The sequence below is a fragment of the Candoia aspera genome, chromosome 1 (genome assembly GCF_035149785.1).
Source record: "Candoia aspera isolate rCanAsp1 chromosome 1, rCanAsp1.hap2, whole genome shotgun sequence".
Lineage (NCBI taxonomy): Eukaryota > Metazoa > Chordata > Lepidosauria > Squamata > Boidae > Candoia > Candoia aspera.
The window spans coordinates 331,134,532-331,155,367 of NC_086153.1; the positions used below are offsets into that span (position 1 = coordinate 331,134,532).

A 20,836-nucleotide genomic window follows, 5' to 3' on the forward strand; every position below is an offset into this window, starting at 1 on the left:
CACCAGTGCAAAGTGGCTGCAGAACCTGACAGCAGACCTCAGAAATCTCCCAGAGCAGGAACCAGTCACCGTCACAGTAGCAGACATCCAACAGCGGGTCAAGAACATGAAGAGCGGGACAGCACCTGGCCCAGACATGATCCACACCTACTGGCTAAAGAAACTAACAGCAGTGCATGAACGCCTAGCAGCACAGATGAATCAGCTGTAGCAGCAGGCTCCCACCCAGGCTGACTAACACAAGGTAGGACAGTGCTGATCATGAAAGACCCCAACAAGGGAACAGCACCATCCAACTATCGGCCAATAACCTGCCTCCCCACAACATGGAAAGTCCTATCAGGCATCATAGCTGCCAAGCTGCAGGACCATGTGGGCCAGTACATGAGCACAGCTCAGAAGGGCATTGGGAACAAAACCAGGGGCTCCAAACCAGTTGCTCATAGATAGAGCAGTTGCCCGAGACTCAGGGTCTAGACAGACCAATCTGAGCACAGCCTGGATTGACTACAGGAAAGCCTACGACTCAATGCCACATACATGGATCTGTGAATGCCTGGAGCTATACAAAGTCAGCAGGACACTCAGGACCTTCCTCAAGAATTCAGTGGGACTGGGGAAGACAACCCTGGAAGTCAACTCAAGGCAGCTCATACAAGTGGCCATCAAGTGCAGCATATACCAAGGTGATGCACTGTCCCTGCTGCTATTCTGCATGGGCTTGAACCCCCTCAGCCAGATTATCACAAGAACTGGATACAGATACAAGTTCAAGAGTGGAACTACCACCAGCTACTTCCTCTACATGGATGATGTCAAGCTGTATGCTAAGAGTGAACGAGACACTGACTCACTGATCCACCTGACACGGATCTACAGTGAGGACACTGGGATGTCATTCGAACTGGAGAAGTGTGGCCAGATGGTAGTAAAGAGAAGGAAGATTGTTAAGACTGATGGGGCAAAACTACCAGCAGGCCACATAGCTGACATACAGACCAGCTACAAGTACCTTGGTATCCCACAGACTCATGGGAACCATGATGACAAGGCAAGGAAGACAGCAACATCCAAGTACCACCAAAGGATAAGACAGGTCCTGAAAAGCCAGCTCAGTGGGAAGAACAAGATCCATGCCATCAACATGTATGCCCTGCCAGTCATCAGATACCCTGCCAGTACAGTTAACTGGCCAAAGGAGAACGTGGAGGCTGCTGATGTGAAGACCCAGAAGCTCCTCACAATGTACGGAGGCTTCCACCCCAAGTCCAACACCCAGAGACTGTACACCAGGCGGAAAGAGGGAGGGCGGGGTCTGGTGAATGTCAAAGCCACTGTCCTGGATGAGACCCAGAGCATTCAGGAGTACATCAGTTAAGATGGCACCTAAAGATGAGCTGTTGAGAGAATGCCTGAGGCAGCAGCAGACATGGAAGGAAGATCAAGCAGAGGAAGTGCCATGGCAAGACAAGATCCTGCATGGGATGTACCATCGACAGATAGCTGGGGTGACATTGGGAAATCCTATCAGTGGCTGGCTGGAAAGGGCTGGACTAAAAGACAGCACTGAGGCACTGATCATAACAGCACAAGAACAGGCACTAAGCACCAGATCCACAGAAGCAGGGGTCTACCACACTAGACAGGACCCAAGGTACAGACTGTTCAGAGAGGCCTCAGAGACAGTCCAACACATAGTGGCAGAGTGTAAGATGCAGGCAGGAACAGCATACACTGAACGGCACAACCAAATAGCTGGCATTGTGTACAGGAACATCTGCACAACGTATGGGCTAGACCCTCCCAAGTCCAGATGGGAGATTCCACAGAAGGTTGTGGAGAATGACAGAGCTAAGATCATGTGGGAATTCCAGGTCCAGACAGGCAGGTACTGGCCAATCAACCAGACATCATGGTAGTGGACAAGGACCAAAAGACAGCAGTGGTGATAGATGTAGTGGTGCCAAGTGACAGCAACATCAGGAAGAAAGAGTATTAGAAGCTGGAGAAGTACCAGGGCCTGAAGGAGGAACTAGAGAGGATGTGGAAAGTGAAGGCCAAAGTAGTCCCGGTGGTGGTAGGAGCACTCAGGGATGTGACCCCCAAGCTGGGAGAGGGGCTCCAACAGATCCCAGGAGCAACATCAGAGCTCTGTCCAGAAGAGTGCAGTGCTAGGAACAGCTAAGATACTGCAAAGAACCCTCAAACTCCCAGGCCTCTGGTAGAGGACCCGAAGTTGTGGAAGACACATACCACCCATGGGGTGAGAAGGGAATTTATATATAGGTTTGCTATAAGCAGAACTGGGGAGCCTCTGGCCCACCAGATTTGCTATAGGAAAACTCACAGCATCCTTCACTACTGGCTATGCAGTGTGTGAATGTTAGAAGTTAGCAACATCTGGAGGGCTACAGGCTCCTCATCCCTGATTTACAGTGAATTTGCAGCTAGGACAGGATATTTACAGCTTATCTACAACACTAGTTCAAGTTTGCAAATTGAGTTGTCATCTGTGATAAGATTAAAAAGGATTCCATGTGACCAGAAAAGAAAGCATTTCTAAATGGGAAAAAGGCTTTTTTTTTTCCCTTATCAAGTAATTTGGTTAAGAGCTGGTGCAGATTTGAACTACATTTTGCTCACATCATCTTTCTCACTCAAATCTATCCACGTAAGCATGCTCCATAAAAAAGGCCTAAAACTAGCCGCTAGGAATTGGCAAGATAGAAAGTAACAATTCTTAAACTCCTTGATGTATTTTGAAATCATTTTGGTTGCACAGCAAAAGAAACGCAGAAGCAGCTTAGCAAATTATACATTATAACTCAAGCAAGTTAGCATTTTGCAAACTTGGGGCTTGCAAAATAGGACAAAAAGATTGTTTCTTGTCCCAAATGTACTTTCTATGGTACTTTTTCCAAAATTCAGGACAAAGCCAACTTGGCAGCAAGGGAAAAACCCAGTGCCAGAGAGGCCAGACTCATGTGTAAACATCAGTAGCTTAAAGTAGAGTATGCAAAATGTTTCATACTTGAAATGCTTTGAACCTGAAACACTCTATTCTGAGTTTAAAACAGCCTGTTCCGATCCTATTGGAAGCGTCTGACATCCCAGAAATGTTTCAAGCTTGAAACAGATGCTCTGACTACAAAACAGGTTGTTCCTACCTTACCAAAGGTGTTCCAAAGCTATTTTGAAATCAGAATCAGAATGTTTGGAACAACACTGAAATTTGGTAAGGCTGAAACAACTATTCCAAATGTGAAAGGGGATGGTTCAAGCACGAAACGCTTCAAACTCACAATGTATTGCACACTGCTAGTTAACCACAACACGGAGCTCCTGCAATAGCAACTGTTTGTTTCAACGGCACAGTTCCTCAGATTAGAAGATTCCTCAACAAGGCAGCGTTTAAAAGCAAGAACAAAGACAGGCCTGGGACTCTATGACTGAGCATTGTCTAGACTTCACTATGTGATCTGGTGGGTGACTATGTTTTTATTTGCCTGCGGGCACTACTCATCAAGCAATTCAGAAATCTTAAGCACACCAACCAGGAAGTAATTTGCATAGGATTGCATTGCAAACAGTGGAGCTAAAACCAGGAGTCAAAATCCACCTTGAGAATGGCAAATTATCAGGGGCAGGGAAAATGAAGCCACAAACAGCTCCAGTATATTGGTCAGGCCAATATAAATTTGCTAGGTCCTCCAGGCTGATGCCAGTCACTGTAGCATATACAGAATCAAAGAACCACCACATAACTATACTATGAAACAGCTATTCCAATTATGTCCTCCAGATGTCTTGGATGTACAACTCCCAAATTCACAGCTAGCAGGACTGTTATCTGAACTTGAAAGCTAGTAAGCAGAGATTCAAGGACACGGCTCTTTGATAAGCTAGTCTTATTACAAATAGTGGAAAACTCATAATTAGATCAATTGTGAACTAAGCCACAACCCAGGTTATCTGCAAGGTTATCTGGGATGAGTTTGAGCCTCTGAGTCTTGATGAAATGGGCATGGTTCTTGGGGGTGTCAGTCCAGCCACCGGTGACCTGGAGGATCCCTGACTTTCCCAGCTGGTGATGTAACTGTAAGTTGATTTTGGGTAGTGATGAATACTTATTGAGTAAGAGAATGTTCCTGCTTGCCTTAAAGAAGGTAGTCAGATGCCCCTTCGTCAAGGAAGTATTCCTCAATCTGGCAAGTTCAGACAACTTTTAACCAGTTTCCAACCTTATATTTTTGGGGAAAGTTGTTGAAAGAGAGCCCTGGAAGAAGCTGATTATCTGGACCCTTCCAGATATAAGACTGAGTCCACATTTGATTGCTCTTGTGGATGACCTGCACTGGAACCAGTATAGGGGAAGTGTGCCTGCCCTGGTCATGCTTGATGTATCAGAGGTCTCTGATCCTTCTGAATTGCCTGTGAGGGTTGGAGATGGGAGAGGTTTTCCTTCTTTCTGAGTGGGCAGGCCCAGTCAATGGTAGTAAGGAGTGAGCAATCAGGCCATAGGGCCCTCCACTGTGAGATGCCCCCAAGCTAGACATGTTTGCTTCTCTTCTACATGGAGCTACTGGGTGAAGACATCCACCAGCATGGAGTCACTAGTATGCAGACTACACTCAGCATTACATCTCAACAGCAGGCTGAACAAGAGATGCAGCTGAGGCTCTGTCCTAATGCCCAGAGTCTGTTAGGGTCTGGGTGAAGACTAACAGGTTTACATTCAATCCCGACAAGACAGAGTGATTTTGGGCAAAACGTCTTCTGATTTCAGAGAAATTCCACCTTGGTTCATAACCTGGGTGGTCCTCCTAAACTTACAGCTGCTGCTTGGAGGGCCTCTGCATAGATCTTTTGTGTCAGTTACAACCTTTCCTGAATCAAGAGGACATGCTCACCATCATTCATACTTTGATATCTCATATGGACTACTGTAATGTGCTCTACAAAGTGCTTCCCTTAAAGACTATCTGGAAGCTTCAAGTGATTCAGAACACAGTTAGTTTTCATATATATCACCACTGCTTCAAGAGCTGCAAAAATTACCAGACTAGTTCTGATGCAGTTTTTTACCTTCAAAACCCTTCATAATTCTTTGGATATCTTTGGGATTGCCTGTTCCCAAGGATTTCTGTCTGTCCAATAAGATCTGAAAGAGAGAGTCCTTTCCAGGTCCCTTCCCTGAAGTCTCATCTGCAGAGACCATGGAGTAGGGCTTTCTTAGCTACTTGCCATCTTCTATGGAATAGCGTTCTCCCAAAGATCAGATTTACCCCTATGCTCCTAAGTTTTTGGAAAGCTATGACCTTTGAGGTCTGAGATGCAGTCTAGATCTCCTGCAATGGAAAGGGCTATTTGGGATTGGTTGTTAGCAGTGTTGGGGTATTTTATGATATATATTTCTTATGTATATTATTTTAATCTGAGTACTGTATCAAGTATGCGTGCTTCCCAGAGTCTAATAATTGAAGTAGTGTACGAACCCAATAAATAAATTTTTAAAAAGAAGTGGTCCCAAGGTTCAAATTTGGCATCTCTTCATCCTTGTGTGGGGCTAGAAGATTGAACGTTAACCATTTCCTCAGTGGAAACAGCAACTGACATTTATGCATTGTTATTGTAACAGGCCTATTGGATCCCAAGCTCCTGCTCCCTAAGAAACTTAGTCTTTCTGGCCCTCACACTGGATAATGGCTGGGAATGTTGGGCAATCCCATTTCAAAACATCTGGAGGGCATAAACTGAAAAGGCAGATTATGTACTAGTGCCTGCTACCCTTTTTTTCATTTCCTCCAAATGTGAGGGGAGGAGAAAACTGTAGGGCAGGTCACTCCAGATGTCACTGAGGAGCTAGATGACAGAAAGCAGAAATGGTACTGAAGCATAATTTTCTGAAATATGCTTAGTACACATTTCAGACACCTATATTTAGTTTTACCTTACCATGCAGAGTGTCAAATCATGAAGAGAAAAGCCATCTGCTCAGATGGGTTTTAGAAAATCAGCAGGTCCTTCTTCCATGTAAGTCAAAGTGGTGGATAGCTTCTCCCTTTTAGGATCAACCATCAACAGTAAAGGAACAAGCAGTCAAGAAATATGCTGCGGACTAGCACTTGGCAGAGCAGCCATGAAGGCCTTGGAAATGAGATTCAAATACCGTGATGTATCTATACCTACAAAGATCAGAATCATGCAAGCCGTGGTATTCCCTATGACACTATGGAAGCGAAAGTTGGACTTTAAAGAAGCAGGATAGGAAGATCATCAAAGAAATCAACCCAGAGTTCTCACTTGAGACACAAATGACCAGGTTCAAATTATCCTACTTTGGACATATTAGGCAAAGACCTAGCTCTCTGGAGAAGGCTCTAATGCTGGGAAAGATGGAAGGAAAAAGAAGAGGACGACCAGCAACAAGATGGATGGACTCAGTTACAGTGGCAATGGGGGAACCATTGGGAGACCTGAAAGAACAGGTTAGGGATAGATCATCATGGAGAAAATCTATCTATATGGTCACTGGGAGTTGAAAACGACTTGATGGCACATAATAATAATAATAATAATAATAATAATAATAATAATAATATCATCTTCCATGTAGTGTCACAGCAGGTGGCAGCACCTAGCCAGCTCTGGTTGATTTAGAAAAAGGTAAACACATTTGGACCTGGTTAGTACTTGGATAAGACGTCAACAGGAAGTCCAGGGCTACAGACTAGACTGGCAAGCCACTTCCATATGTTGCCAAGAAAAGTGTAAGGAGGTTCCACACAGATACTAGGAGTCAAACTTGAGTCAAGGTAGGCTTGACTTTACATTTAAAAATTCCATTTTTTGCAAAGAATTTTTTTCCCCTCAAAGGATATTGGGTTTTCTGATTTTAGGGTGTTAGTCCACAGGAAAAAAATATTTTCTGCTTTTCTTCTTCATTGGACTGGGAGCTCATGTAGCATGGCAGAGCTGTGGTCCTCAGACAGGGCACTTTTGAATATTTAAGTTCTCCTTAACCCCTTATTTACTTTTGCTTTTAGTTCACAACAGATTCACCATTAAGAAAGTATAAGCAATGGACCATATTTAATATTTTGCACAATTAGAGTTGGGGAATACAGGAAACCTATAAATATTTACCTGGGGTAAGAGTCATTGAACTTAGTGGGACAAATTTCTGATTTAGGCATACAGAATTAATTTACTTAGTTACTCCTTAGAAAAGAATAGGCCTTCTAAGGAAATGTGAAAGTCAGTTCTCATACAATCAGATTAAGCAATCTGATACTATATCAGGCCATCATCAAAACAACAAATAGATGAAAACTATATCTCCCACCCAAAAGGGATTTGCTTTTAGCCCCTTATATGGGGTGGGAGGCAAAAGAAATTTGAATATCATCATTATGTTGAACTTACATTTGATATTCAGCAGTTGCTATTTTTTTTTCATAATGGCTTCTTAGCTTTTCTGCAATAAGTAATTGATCAAAAGTTCCTGGATTTTTGTGTGCATACTTAGTCAGCCTAGGCTACTGAGGAGAAAAAAAAACTGCATAAAATCGCATTATGAAGGAATTATTACCTTTACCTTTACCACTTTACTTTAAATTAAAGTTATACTTTTGATGTGAAGAATTCCCTTATGTGTGCCTCTAAGCACATACAGATATCCTGCCCCCAGTCATACATATCTGCAAATTCAATACCCACACAAATAATGGCATTCACTATGTGTGAACCAGATATTTTATTTTTTCTGATTTTCATGGAAAATTTCAGATGCTCATTTTATTTACTTAAAAAGTGCATTATTCTTTAATAGTGTTCATTTCTAGATGAATGAAATCCACTTGAGTCCCACAGTTTTGATTTAAAGAGATTAAAATGCAGAAGTGTACATGCTCTAGGTATTTCTGAGTTGTTTACTTTTTCAATTGCAGTGGGCAAACTGTCTTAGCTGCCATACGCTGTTTCCAGAATCAGAAGTAGAATGCCTTTGAGTATGAACTGCTACAGAAAAACAGCAGCCAGAGAGGCAAATGCCCTCGTGCCTTGCCTGTGGTTTCTGGAAGCATCTGGTTGAATTACAGTGAGAAACAGGATGCTGGATTAAATAAGAAAAGCCATGGAGTTGGATTTCTTATGTTTATGCAATGCTTCCCTGCCATTGGCTGTTTTCCTATAGTCTCCGTCAATTTTGTCTTCTATGTACTGGGTCGTCTAATCTCCATAAGCAGCTGGTACTCACTTCAACCCTTCCCCAGAAATCTTTCTGTGAGGCGGCCTATCATATTCCCCCATTTCAAAGGTGAAAGGGCCGAAGTAAAGCCACCAGACTTGGTTCTCCACTGCAAAAGAAGACAGACTGTTCTCCAGAATAAAATTACTGGCTCTCTGTTTCAAAAAAAAGTGTTCCGAGCTGTCAGGGCACTGAATTTGTTTTAAAGCTCAGCCCCACAAAAAAAAAAAAAAAAAAACCTTCCCCTGAAAATGCTGCATTGATCCTCTCAGCCTCCTTCTCTAGGGGCTTGAAAACCAAAACCCACTTCCTTGCTCAACTTATTTTTTACTCTTTATTTGTTATTACAAGCTCCCTATCCCAGCTTTAATTCAGCTAGTTTGTTGTAGGAGGATTATATACTGGGCTGCAACTCACTGCTTAAGACTAACTCTGAGAAAGCAAGGAAAACGCACCTACCGGATGAAGAACCGAAATGGTTTATAGCATCTGTCCCAAGCTGGTACCTTCCAGATGTGTCTGGACTGCAACTTCTACCCCTCTTAAGGAGCATGGTAATTATTGGCGTTGTAGTCCAACACATTTGGAAGGCACCAAGCTGGGGAATGCTAGTTTACAGACAAACAGCTCCCACTCAAATTTTTATCAATTCTCATCTCATTAACTGCCCACAACAGAACTTCAGAGGCTTCATTTTTTTCTATAAACCTTTTCTTTTAGATTAAATACATGCGATAATTTCCCAGAATTGAATACCCAGTAAAAACCATTTTTTTAAAAAAACGGAAGAGGAAATTCCCACTCCATACAGCTGCAAATACATGCTTTAAAATGGGGGAGCCAAGCACCACCACCTCTGCAAAACTGGGAACGGAAGGGTCTCAAGGGAGATGGAAACCGTGCTGACATCTTCTTAGGCGGTAACCCTGTAACCGGGTCATGCCATTTCAGGACTGCCAGTGGGGGCTTGCACTCTACTCGTAGGAAGGAACCAATGGCAAACCACTTCCGAAAAACCTTGCCAAGAAAACTGCAGAGACCAGTCCATGCAGTCACCAGGAGTCAAAAACCGATTGAAGGTGCACGCGCGCGCACACACACACACACACACCCTCCATGTACAAAAAGTGCCCTGAGTTTACAAGCTAATATATCAGGGAGAGTATAACACTAGAATCCCTGATCTTCTCATTAGTTTCCCATGCACAAGAAAATTTGTGAAAGCTTGGGACTGCCCTATATCACGAGACAACTCACTCAAAAGTGCTACTTTAAGGAAAATGAGGTTACAGATGGACTGAGCACATTTCATAGGACAGCTCTACCGTGTATGCGTCCACACTACCAAGCTGAATGGGGAAAATATGCTGCTTTATTTGACTGGTGCTTCCCCTTCTGTGCTTTTCAGAAACGAGGTCACAGAGACCTGAGAGAAGAAAACAAATGAGAGCGCCCAGCTAGACCAGACCAATGTTCTGTGAAACTCAATGGCCTGTGACCAAGAACGGTCAAAGAAATACCTTTAGGAGGTGCTACAAGCAGGGCATAAATGTGATAAGACTTTACTTGTTTTCCCCACAATATAAAGACAGAAAGTGTGACTTAATACAGAGACTTTGTTATCAGCTATCATAGCTGCTGCTGCTGTGATAAAATAAAATCATTACAGAAGTTTAACTCACTGCAAGATAAAGAGGATGAGCTCTAATGGATCACAGCAAACTTCCTCTTATTCCAGCATCCTGCCAACTGCACACAGCAATGCTGATGTGAGGCCATATTTGCAGATGATCAGAAACTTCAAACTGATATAAAACACAACTTACTTGGATATTAGTAGGGTAAGATCAAAGTTGGGACACTCTGTTCCAGTTGCACTGACTGCCAATGTACCTACGAGTCCAATAACCTGTTGTATTAACCTGTAAAACTGTATACTGCTTGGGACCACGTTTTTCTGCCTAAACTTTTCGATCAGCCTTCAAAATCCTTCTTGCGGGCACGCCAATAAAAGCAAATGTGTTGCTTGACAAAAGGCCAGGGCCTTCTTAGGAGCGGCTCCACATTTGTGGAACTGTTCCAACTGAGATATCCATGAGCCTCATTACTGAAAGGGCTTTCAAGATTTGTTTAGGAGTGCTTTTCCTGACTGGCTAGAAGTATGTACATGTAATGTTAAGCCAGGCTGCAGCCATAATTTGTTGAACAAATAGGCTTTGTACATAATGTCAGTTCAGAAGTAGGCAACTTGGAGGCCTAGGGTTTCCTAATTTCAGGCCCTCAGCCTACGGCAAGAACTCCACTGCAAAAGATCCATTCAGGCCTTTGGTAAGAGCTATCCACCCTTCCCCTGCTGCTTTAAGAAGGATGCAGGTAACAGAAAGAAAATAAAAGGTAAACCCAGAGATCACAAGGGGGACTCCCCCCATGGTTGATACTGGGCCCACTAACTGCTTATTTTAGCTTTGCTTACCTTCAAAATAAATGGACATTTTGGGACTGGCCATGTCCACTGTGATAGACATTTTGGGACCATACAAATCTCCTGTGACAGATATCTGCCATGGCAGCCCACCACATACTCTCAAAATTCCTAAAATGCTCCCACCCCCAAAAAGGTAGCTTATCTTTAGCTTATTTACTAGTTCAATTTCAATGTATTATTATTTCAATTTATATTTTTATATTAAATTCATATTCAATTATCCTTAGCTCAGAGTTAAGAATGAACAATATAATTTTTTCTTGACCATTACATAATCCATCACAGTAGAATGTGGCTGGACTCCTATGGAGGTTTTTGTTTGCCCTGTTTTGAGAAGCATGCCACTATTATGCAGAGGCAGTGCCCACATCCTTTGACATCTGTTGGTTGCATTTAGTTTGGAAGTAAAAAACTGCCATCCATCCTTACCATGGAATCTCACCCAACTGGACAAGGCCATTGGAAATATTTGCTTTGCTCAGCAGCTGACACAAAAGGAAATGGCTTAGTTGACTAGGGTAAAGATGGCAGAATAGACCGAAAATTCTCCAATTCCTACTGAAGATGAATATTTATCTGACTGGGCCAAACTGCAGATTGGCCTGTTCATATGCATGTGATGATGAACCACCAGTATCTGGGGCAGAGCAAGAAGCAATGGTGAATGATCTGCTTGATTTATTGATGAACTGTCAATCCAGACCAAGGATAACTCCTCTGCTAGACTAGCATTTCTCAACCTCAGCAACTTTAGGAATCCCTGGCTGGGGAATTCTGGGAGTTGAAGTCCATGCATCTTAAAGTTACTGAGGTTGAAAAATACTGTCCTAGACCAGTAAGCATTTTGGATCAGCTCCTGCAGACCTTGTATAGGTATACTTTGCCTCCTTCAAAGAGGGAAGAGAAGAGGGCACTGTGGCAGGATCCCCTGTTTTGCCTGCAAAAGGTCTCATGCTCAATCCTTGGCATCTGCAATTTAAAAGCAATGCCTTTGTGGCTGAGAAAGGCTTTGTGGCTGAGACCTTGGAGAACCTCTGCCAGTCAGACTAGGCAATAATACTGCAGAGATGCTAAGCCTGAGACCCACGTGTGCCCCCAAATCTTGAGTTCAGCCCTGAGCAGTTCAAAAGTTAGAGCAAAGTTGGAGCAGTCAATATGACCAAATGAAAAAAATAATATGTGGTAAATGATGCAAACTGACTGGAATGGGTTTTATTTTAATATGCTTTTAAATTAAAATCAAATATAGGCCTGTTGCAACTTTTTAAATTGTGCAGCCCTTGTATACCACTCACAGGCTGAGTCCATTCCTCAGACTGAACAAAAGTCATCTACCTCAGTAACACCAGGTTCAATTGCTGACAGCTCCACAAGACCCAACTTCTGCCTGTACTTAAGTGGGAGATTTCCATGGTTTCAAGTAAAGAGGTAAAGGAAGTTTACACCGATTACTCAAAGAAAAGAAAAGGTTTATAGAAAGTTTTCCAGTTTACCATTTATATCTGGGAATGACCACTCTGCATGAGAAAGCTATGCTGGCATCAGGCAGCACTGGACTGGATGAACTGATTATATCAGACTTAGCCAAAGGCAGCTTCAGATGATTCTAGGAATATCGTCCGAAAACATTTTCCTAAAACGTTGTGGGATTCTAGACAAGAAGCACCCATTCCCTGGACACAGCGCCCTTCCCAAACAACTGGGCCAAACTTTGTGAGACTCTGCCTCTTTTTAACAGAGCCCTGCACGGTTTGAGTAGCACAGTCCTGCACAGCTGGTGAGACTCAGAGGATTCTCGGAAGAGCACAGCACGTTCCAGCATTTCCACCTGCAAACGCTGGTCAACCACTCCTGTGGATTAAGAGACGCATACCGTCCCTAACTGACGTATGTTCCTCCTCTACTTTGTTGTTCAACTTCACAAAGTAATACCAGAGGTTAAGAAAAATACCAACAAACCTCAAGATTCTTAATTTGTTGCATACAGGATACAGAATTCCTAACCCTGTTATAAACTCTACCCTTCCCTCATTTTAATTCTTTTGAGAGCAACAGGGCAGCAAAGCAGGGCCATCGCTTTGTCTTGCAACAGAAGTGGCAGATGTAAAACAGTGGCTAGGAAAACAACACAAGCGACTCATTAAGATCTGTATTTCCATATTGCTTTGTAAATATTGCTCTCCACATACCACATTTGTTACTATCTTCCACACACCCAGGAAAAAGTAAACTACTAACGAAGTGTGCAGCGAAGAAAGAGATTGCATAATAACCTTCATATCTGCTGTTGAATCCCATAGCAACTGCACATCTCAGACAAAAATTATGGACAATTTTTTCCTGTGCATCCAAAAAAAAAAGAAAAGAAAAAAATATGTCAAGCTGAGAAACCAGCAAGTTCTGATCAGGTCTACAAGATACAATCAGAATAGCAATGTTGTTTGACCAAATGTCCCAAAAACAGAATATTAACTTCTACTTTAATACTATTTGCTCCGATACTTTTCATATGCTTTGTGCGCCTACCCACACTTTGTAGCAGCTTAAAGATTAATAAGTTTCACTGTGGAAGCAGCTTTTATGACCCAGTAGCCCCTGCATTATGATACAAGCCCATAAAACGCCACTGTCTGAAATCTGTCTGCCTGTAAGATGCCATAAGGCTTTGGGACCTGGCACAGCTACCACTCTAGAACTCGACTTGCTCCTCAGTAACCTTTTCAACAACCCTGTATGGTAGCTTATCCATATTTATTTATTTACAGGTAGCCCTCATTTAGCAACCACAATTGGGTCTGGCAACTTGGCTGTTAAGCAAAGCAGTCGCTAAGTGAAACCACCACTGTGATTACAGTCTTACTTCAGCTTTCCTTTGCTTTACAGACCCGCAAAGGTTGTAAATGTGAGAATTGATCTCAAAGTTACTTTTTCATCACCGCTGTAACTGCAAACGGTTGCTAAATGAGCACTACTGCTATTAGATTTATATGGCTGCCCTTCTCAAATACATGACTCTGGGTGGCTAGCAATATTAAAAATGATAAAAACATAAGCACACTGAATATATTTTAATAAACCCTGTTATCCAGATCCAGAATGAGCTGAATTTTGATCTGAGGAGTTCCAAACTCATGTTCTTGAACAAGGTTTGCACCCAATTACATATCTAAGGCTGGTGGGGGGGTGCACAGGGAAGATTCTGCAAAATTGGAAAGAGCTGTATCATTTCTCAGCTGCCAGTGAGTCAGATACAAGTAATACGTATGACCAGGCAGGAAATACAATTTTGAAGACTAATAACGTAGGGAGGCTTATCTGCAAAGCAGTGCTAAAGAATTTGAAATAAGGAGACAAGTAAGAATTAACAGAGGGCTTGTAATCCAAGGTAGCTATTTGGAATACAAAAAAGTGAGGCAGCAAGTGGAAGGACAGGTCCTCCTCCATCTGGACCTGCAGAATCATTGTGAGACAAGGAGAAAATACTGGGCTACTAGAAGGGCAGATCGTCTAACCCCAGCGTAAGACAATTCTATGTTGTATAATGACAGATATGACCAATTCCATTCATCATAGAAGTTCACATACCAACATTTTTCTTATAACAAAATACCTACAGTAATTTGCAAACAAGAAAATACTCTGCAAAAATAAGGATATTATGGGCCATCCCTGATCTGGTACTTGTCATATCCATGAACACTTAGCAAAGAGACATTACATTAGCCGCCCCTAACACAAACATATCTGCATTTCTCCTTCTTTTTCTGTGTGCCCTGGTTTACTGCCCATGGTGTAGCCTGCTCAGGCTGGAACTGGCTCTCCTGAGTTTGACAGAATGATCTTTAACATCACCCAGGTCTTGGCAGTTCAGAGGACTGAACTTATTGTCTTCGTGCGAAATAGAGGCTTTACCCCTGAGCTATTGTCCCAAAGCAAGATTTGAATTCGGGATTTCCTAACTCCCATGTTCCTTTGATCACCGCCAGTCACTTAAGTATGTGTGTCTCCAAAGAGGCACTTCCTTGCCAACCCGGCTACTCATAGGATGTCACAACTACTTCAGCCGATGGTTCAATTACAACAGGCCTTGATGTGAGTGAGCAAGAGGAGGGGGAGAGGCACCTCAGTACAAGCAGACAAATCCACCCAACTGCTTTGTGTGTGGCAGAACTGCCTTCCCCAGAAGGTTTCCAACAGGATAGAGACCTGTCAGAGAAGATTTAAGTATAGGGTGGGGCTGGACAAAAGGATGTTTCACATTCACAGGTGCCACCTTCAGCATTCTTTAGAGACAAAGTGCACAGATACATATACAGGTAGTCCTCGCTTAACAACCATTTGTTTAGTGATGGTTCAGACTTATGTCAGTGATGAAAAACCAATTTATGACTGGTCCTCACACTTACAACCACTGCAGCGTCCTCATAGTCACGTGATGGGAGGAGATGGGTGGGGACAAATTGGATAAATAAAATAAATCATGATTTGGGCACTTGGCAACCGGTTCACATTTATGACCGCTGAAGTGTCCCGTGGTCATGTGACTGCCATTTTCAACCTTCCTGGGTGGCTTCTGGCAAGCAAAATCAAAGGGAAACTGCATGATTCACTTAACAGCCACTTGGCTTAGCTTAATGCCCACGGTTATTCACTTAACGTCCGCCACAAAAAAGGTCATGAAATCAGGTCGGATTTGTTTAATGACTGATTCACTTAGCAACTGAAATTCCAGTCCCAATTGTGGTTGTTAAGCGAGAACTACCTGTAATGCTTTTCAAATCTTTGGCCACTGAATCAAACTTTTAGGTGGTCAGGATTAGCCCCATCCGACAGCCCTTCAAAAGCATCCATTTATTCTTCTCAGAAAACTGCAAGTATACAACCATTCACCACATCATACTGATCTCAGACACTTGCTCCAGTGAGGCCCATCTAGTGCCATTTTGAACAAACCATTATATTGTGAATCTGTAGTCAATTTGCAACTCACAAATGCATTATTATTGATTGCTCAGTTGTGTCATTTGTACTTCAGACAAAATAAATGACTGTTTAATCCTGATTGATGGTGGATTATGTTTGTAATGTTGTGTGTATATTAATGTGTAGGCAAGCCCATGTAAAGAGACAGCATAACTCCACAGCCCCAGCAGGGTCTAACAGTCAAAATGCCATTATTTGGAAATTCAGAGAAGGTTACAAGTTTTAGACATCTGTGAAAATCACCCATCTTTATCAAAAAAAATTTCCTACTGACCATTTACAAGGTCAGTTAGTGTCAGCTCAGAGAGAGAAACACTGAACAAAATTAGTAGATTTTTAAACTTCGTATCACAGTATTGGAAAGGGGATTTAAGTCACTCCATCTAATGATGCTTATTGCAGGCATCTGAATTTAAAAAACAACAAGCTAGAAACAGCTTCCTAACAGAAGTGATGATTTTTGATGCTCTTTCCAGCACTAAACACTCCATGAATATACACGCTCCTCCCTTTCATACGTAACTTCATACTATCTCTTGCAGGAAAGATAGGCCAAATGAATTGTCTGGACCTTCTATGAATGCACAGAGAATGCAATGACTCCAATAATGTTAGCCCATAAGAAATTTACCTAGTGAATTTCAGAATCAAGTGGGGATCTGAACTGGGATCTCAGAGCCAAATAATATGCTTTCCAATGACCCAACAGAGCTATTTTGCACATGATATGGAGCCAAGTCCAGTTTGGATCAACAGGAAGATGTAGTCAAGTTTAGCTTGCATCAACAGAATGAACTATTCCAAACTCCTGCTTGCCACATCATATATGCCTAACAATGCCTATGAAAAGATCTCTACCAATGACCTGTGTTCCTAAAACCTGCAAGAGTGTTATAATGAATAGTACAGCCAAGAGGGATATTCAGGTTTACACTGGATAGCTAATTTAAAAAGGAGAAAGGCAATTCAGAAGAAGAGTCACTGCTAATGATAAAGGACCTGCTTTGCATATAAGAGAATCCTGGAAAAGGCCCCAACTTGAAAACCTAAGGAGTCTTTATCAGGTAATACGTAATACAGAGCATGAAGAATCATCAATCTGATTTGGCCAACTCCAGTCTTCTATAAAGGATGCATCACTGGTCACATGATGAGAGTTATTCTAACATATATTCCTGGCTCCAGTAGCCCCTCATCAACCTAGGACTGGATCCAAGTTTCATAACATTATTTTTTGTTGCAATCTTTGGAATAATGGCATTATGCAATATTTGAGATTATAGCCCAAAATTATCATAATACCAAGCAATCCCACAACTGTAATTTATTGCCTTAATTGGGGGGTGATGGTAGTGAAAGACCACACTCATTCCTGTCTTCTTCAGGAAATGCATATAATCTGCCTATTCTATATGCTCACCCAAGTTACACAGCTCTATCCAAAGATCCTACAAGTGAGAAGGGCCCCCCCCTTTTTTTTTGAGAAAAGCATCAGGCACTTTCCCTCTTCCATATCATTCTCATACCAACTTTTTCTGCAACTGATAAATATATCCTTAGAAGTAATTGCGGCAAGAAACTCATGCTAAGGTGATCAGTGCTTCAGTTAGTAATTAGCAGGAGTCCTCTTCTTAGCTTGCCTGAGGCCCACCGGGTAACCAACTTCCCACATTAAAAATAGAGAATGACACAATCCCAAACTGCCTTTACTGGAAGCTGAGGTTGCCAATGATAAACAGGTTTGCCTCTTGGCTACTGCAACTCAACTTGGATGGAGGGCAGAACTGGAAAGAAAATTGTTATGTTTTAAAAAACAGGCACAATTCATCTTGAAAATCACTATTAAAACAGGAGTCAATGTTTTCCTTCAAAGCCATATTGCTTAAACTCTTTCCAAGAGTTCAAATTAGGCGACCAAAGAGCATTTCAACACCCCCTCCAAAGGAGAGCTTCCAGAGTACCGCATTTGGCAGCTCCCCAAGAAATCTAAGTCAGGATCTCCGTCATCAGAGTTCACACAACTTAACACAAGAGAGTAAGCAGCAGTGACTGGCAATGGAACAGCCCTTCCCCCAGCCAGATTCCAGTTCTCCAACTTAATAAAAAAAATCCTTTTAAAGTATATTCAGTACTGATGTTCTTGGTGAAACAACAAGGCGTGGGGGAGGAAGTGAGCAAGTCAGCACCAAGGATTTTCACTTGAGACTGAGGATATGAAAGACAAGGGAAGAAGCTATTTAATTATCTCCTAAATCTGTAAAATAGGTGCATTTAAGATACGGATTAACAGCAAAATTTAGACCAGAATACAGAAGTTCTACATCTTCAGACTGGAATTCTAAAAGAGAAAAAAAAAGATGGATGGCGGGGATATTTCTATAACTGGCATCATCTCAACTTCCTCTCTCCATCTAAAGATTAAAAATGTGAGTTAGGCATCACAGCATGCCTTGGAATTCCATCCAAGGAAGACCACTGTGTGACACAGAATGTTTACAGAACTTTTTAAAAAACATTAGGAACGTCACCTTTTCCAAAAATACAACAGCCAAAGATTCAATGGTCTGTCACAGTGCTTTCCCACTATTAGCCAGTCAATGAGTTTATTGATGGGGGACCCAATTGTTCTTTTCACACTGCTAACAGCAGCAGGAAATTAGTGAAATGTTTCCCATGGCCAGGTGTCCAATGAGAAAAGGGGTAGAGCTCTTTACAAGCTGCAATCTTTTGCACCTCATGGATTACCCACACATACTCAAAGCCCTTGAGTTCACTGCTATACAGCATGGCCTCTTCGCATTGCAGTCCTTGACCAAGGCTTAGGCAAACCCCTCAAACAGAGCAATATTGAGCAAGGCAAAAGGAAGCTGCCATCCTCATGGATTCCTCATTTCCATGTTGTCTCTCTTCACACACACACACACACACACACAAAGAGAGAGAGAAGAGATGAGGAGGTTGCTCATTCTCCCTTTATGCTACATGAAAGTCAAGGAACCAGTTCAGATCCTCCTTATGTACACCTGATAATGGAAAATAGAATTTAAAAAATTTCTCTTTAAAAAGCTCCTTCCCAAATCATTTTTTTAAAAATATCCTTTTTCTAACATTTGGGAATGGATTCTCTACACAATTTAATGTACCCTAATTCAAATTCTGCCTTTCTGCCCAGAAATGACCAATACTGTACATTAAAAACAAACATATTTAAAGCATATTTCTTTGTAAAATATCCCAACAAAACTCAAGGCCGTTTACCTAATATCTACACTTTCCACTCATATTTAGTTTATTCAACTCTTCTTAGAGTTTCTGAACTCTAATAAGTCTCTTTTAAGGAGCTTATTTTCTTGGTTTGGCAGTAACAAGGGAGTGTCTAATATAAACTGATCCCCAAGTCAACCCATGTGCCCATCACTTCATTCCTTTCAAGATTTATGAGAAGAGCCTTCTCATTTCTATGGTACGTTTGGGGAGAGCAACCAGAAGGTCTGTACTTTTATGTGTCCTGCATCCATTTTTAAGAGATCCTTTTTGTCAGCTTCTTGCTAAGAAAACAAGACTGTCCCTTTAATACAATTCAAGTCCTATACTTTGCACTCAACATCCCCACTCCAGTTGGTTAATTTCCAATCCATGATCAGTCCCCTAATTGACTATTAAAAAGGCAGAGAAAATCTGCTTTTTTCTTATTTCCTTCTAGTGCTTTACCTTTTACCTACAGAGGTTTTTGCCAACCTAGTCTTTGATGTTAGGAAAGAGAAGCTTCCAAAGTGGGCTTTTGGAGTGAAAGACATAACATTTCCTCAATATTTTTTTTTCCATTTAAGGGGGGAGGGGGCTGCTCAGCTCTTATTCCCTGCTGAAGCAAGACATCTCCCAGGACAGTTTTTATTTTTTGACGGAGAGAGAAGAAAAGCTACCCTTTCCACATTTCCTTACATTTCAACCACCTAGATTTGCTAGAGGAGTCGCTTCTTTCTAATCCAGGCCATTTATTTTCTTTTTGTGGGCGGGGAAAGATCTCACCAGCAGAATTCCAATCCTGCGTCTCCCTATATTTCTAAGAAGGGCTCTGTCCTTAAAAGAGCCATTTGCTTCTTGTTGAGGAAATCTTTCGTCAGACTAGTTTTGAGGAGAGAGGGTCCCTCTTCCCGCTCCCTCCCCACATTTAGGAGAGGGGAAGGGAGTCCACTTTCCTTTCCTCTCAAACCTTGTGTTGGTGAGGGAAAGGAGGCCCCCAATTTTCCAGCCTCCCACTTTTCCAGCTGGCATTAAGAGGAGGGGGGTTCTCTTCTCTTTTTCCCCCTCAACCAACTTCTCCTAATGAGAGGGGAGGGTCGCTGCCCCGCCCCCCTCCTTGCCCAGAGACCCACCTTGCGTCCCTGGTAGGCCTCGAAGGCTCGCAGGGCCGATTCAGTCAACTTGACGTGGAAGACAGAGACTCGTGTGCCGCGGCCGAGGCGCCCGCAGGACAGCGCATACCCCCTCTCAGCCAGCGCCGCCATCTTGGGAATCTCCGCGGCGGTGGCGGCGGAAGCCCCTGGGACACGCCCCCTCAACCATTATGGAGCAGAAACGCCCCTGTGTAACGTCATCTAGCCGCGCGGCGGCAAGCTTAAGCTGCAAAGAACGACGGGAAGTGTAGTGTATAGCTTCCCTTTCCTTAGCTTATAGGCGCCCTCTTCTGGTACGTTTCCAAACTCTCCAGCACCGCCATTGCTAGGGGCTGTAGCGACAAACTGCGCAAGAGCAACTTGCTGCTAGGCATTCTGGGGGATATAGTCTTTTTGTTTCCTTCTAAAATTGGTGTCCTAACTTTAACGCAACGTTTGTTACCTCGTGCAGTGGCAACTCCGAGAAGGGTTGCTTTTATATATTCCTAAGCTATTCTTAGTCTTTTCTGCAGAAAACTTCCCAAAGAATCTTGCGCCACCACCTTAAAAGTAGGCAATGTTATTATCTTTAGTAGATGATGTTCACTTCATCAGATGAATGGAGTTAATCACTGTACAAAAGATAAGTCCCTAGTGCTGTAGAAGAGAGAAAAAAATTGAGATCAACAAAGCACCTTGTTGCTGCCCTTGGACAAGTTATAACACTTTTAATTCAAAATGGTA

The 20,836-nt window shown here is 42.5% G+C and overlaps 1 protein-coding gene across 1 annotated transcript in view; it reads right to left on the bottom strand.

Annotated features, from left to right (window-relative positions):
* ELL (elongation factor for RNA polymerase II) overlaps nucleotides 1-20,260 on the bottom strand; it is a 49,703-nt gene extending 29,443 nt beyond the window's left edge. The window contains exon 1 of the mRNA XM_063290692.1: nucleotides 20,093-20,260. Within this exon, the coding sequence (XP_063146762.1) occupies nucleotides 20,093-20,224 (132 nt within the window). The 5' untranslated portion in view covers nucleotides 20,225-20,260. The remainder of the gene's footprint in view (nucleotides 1-20,092) is intronic.
* Between the last annotated feature and the right edge of the window lie 576 nt (nucleotides 20,261-20,836).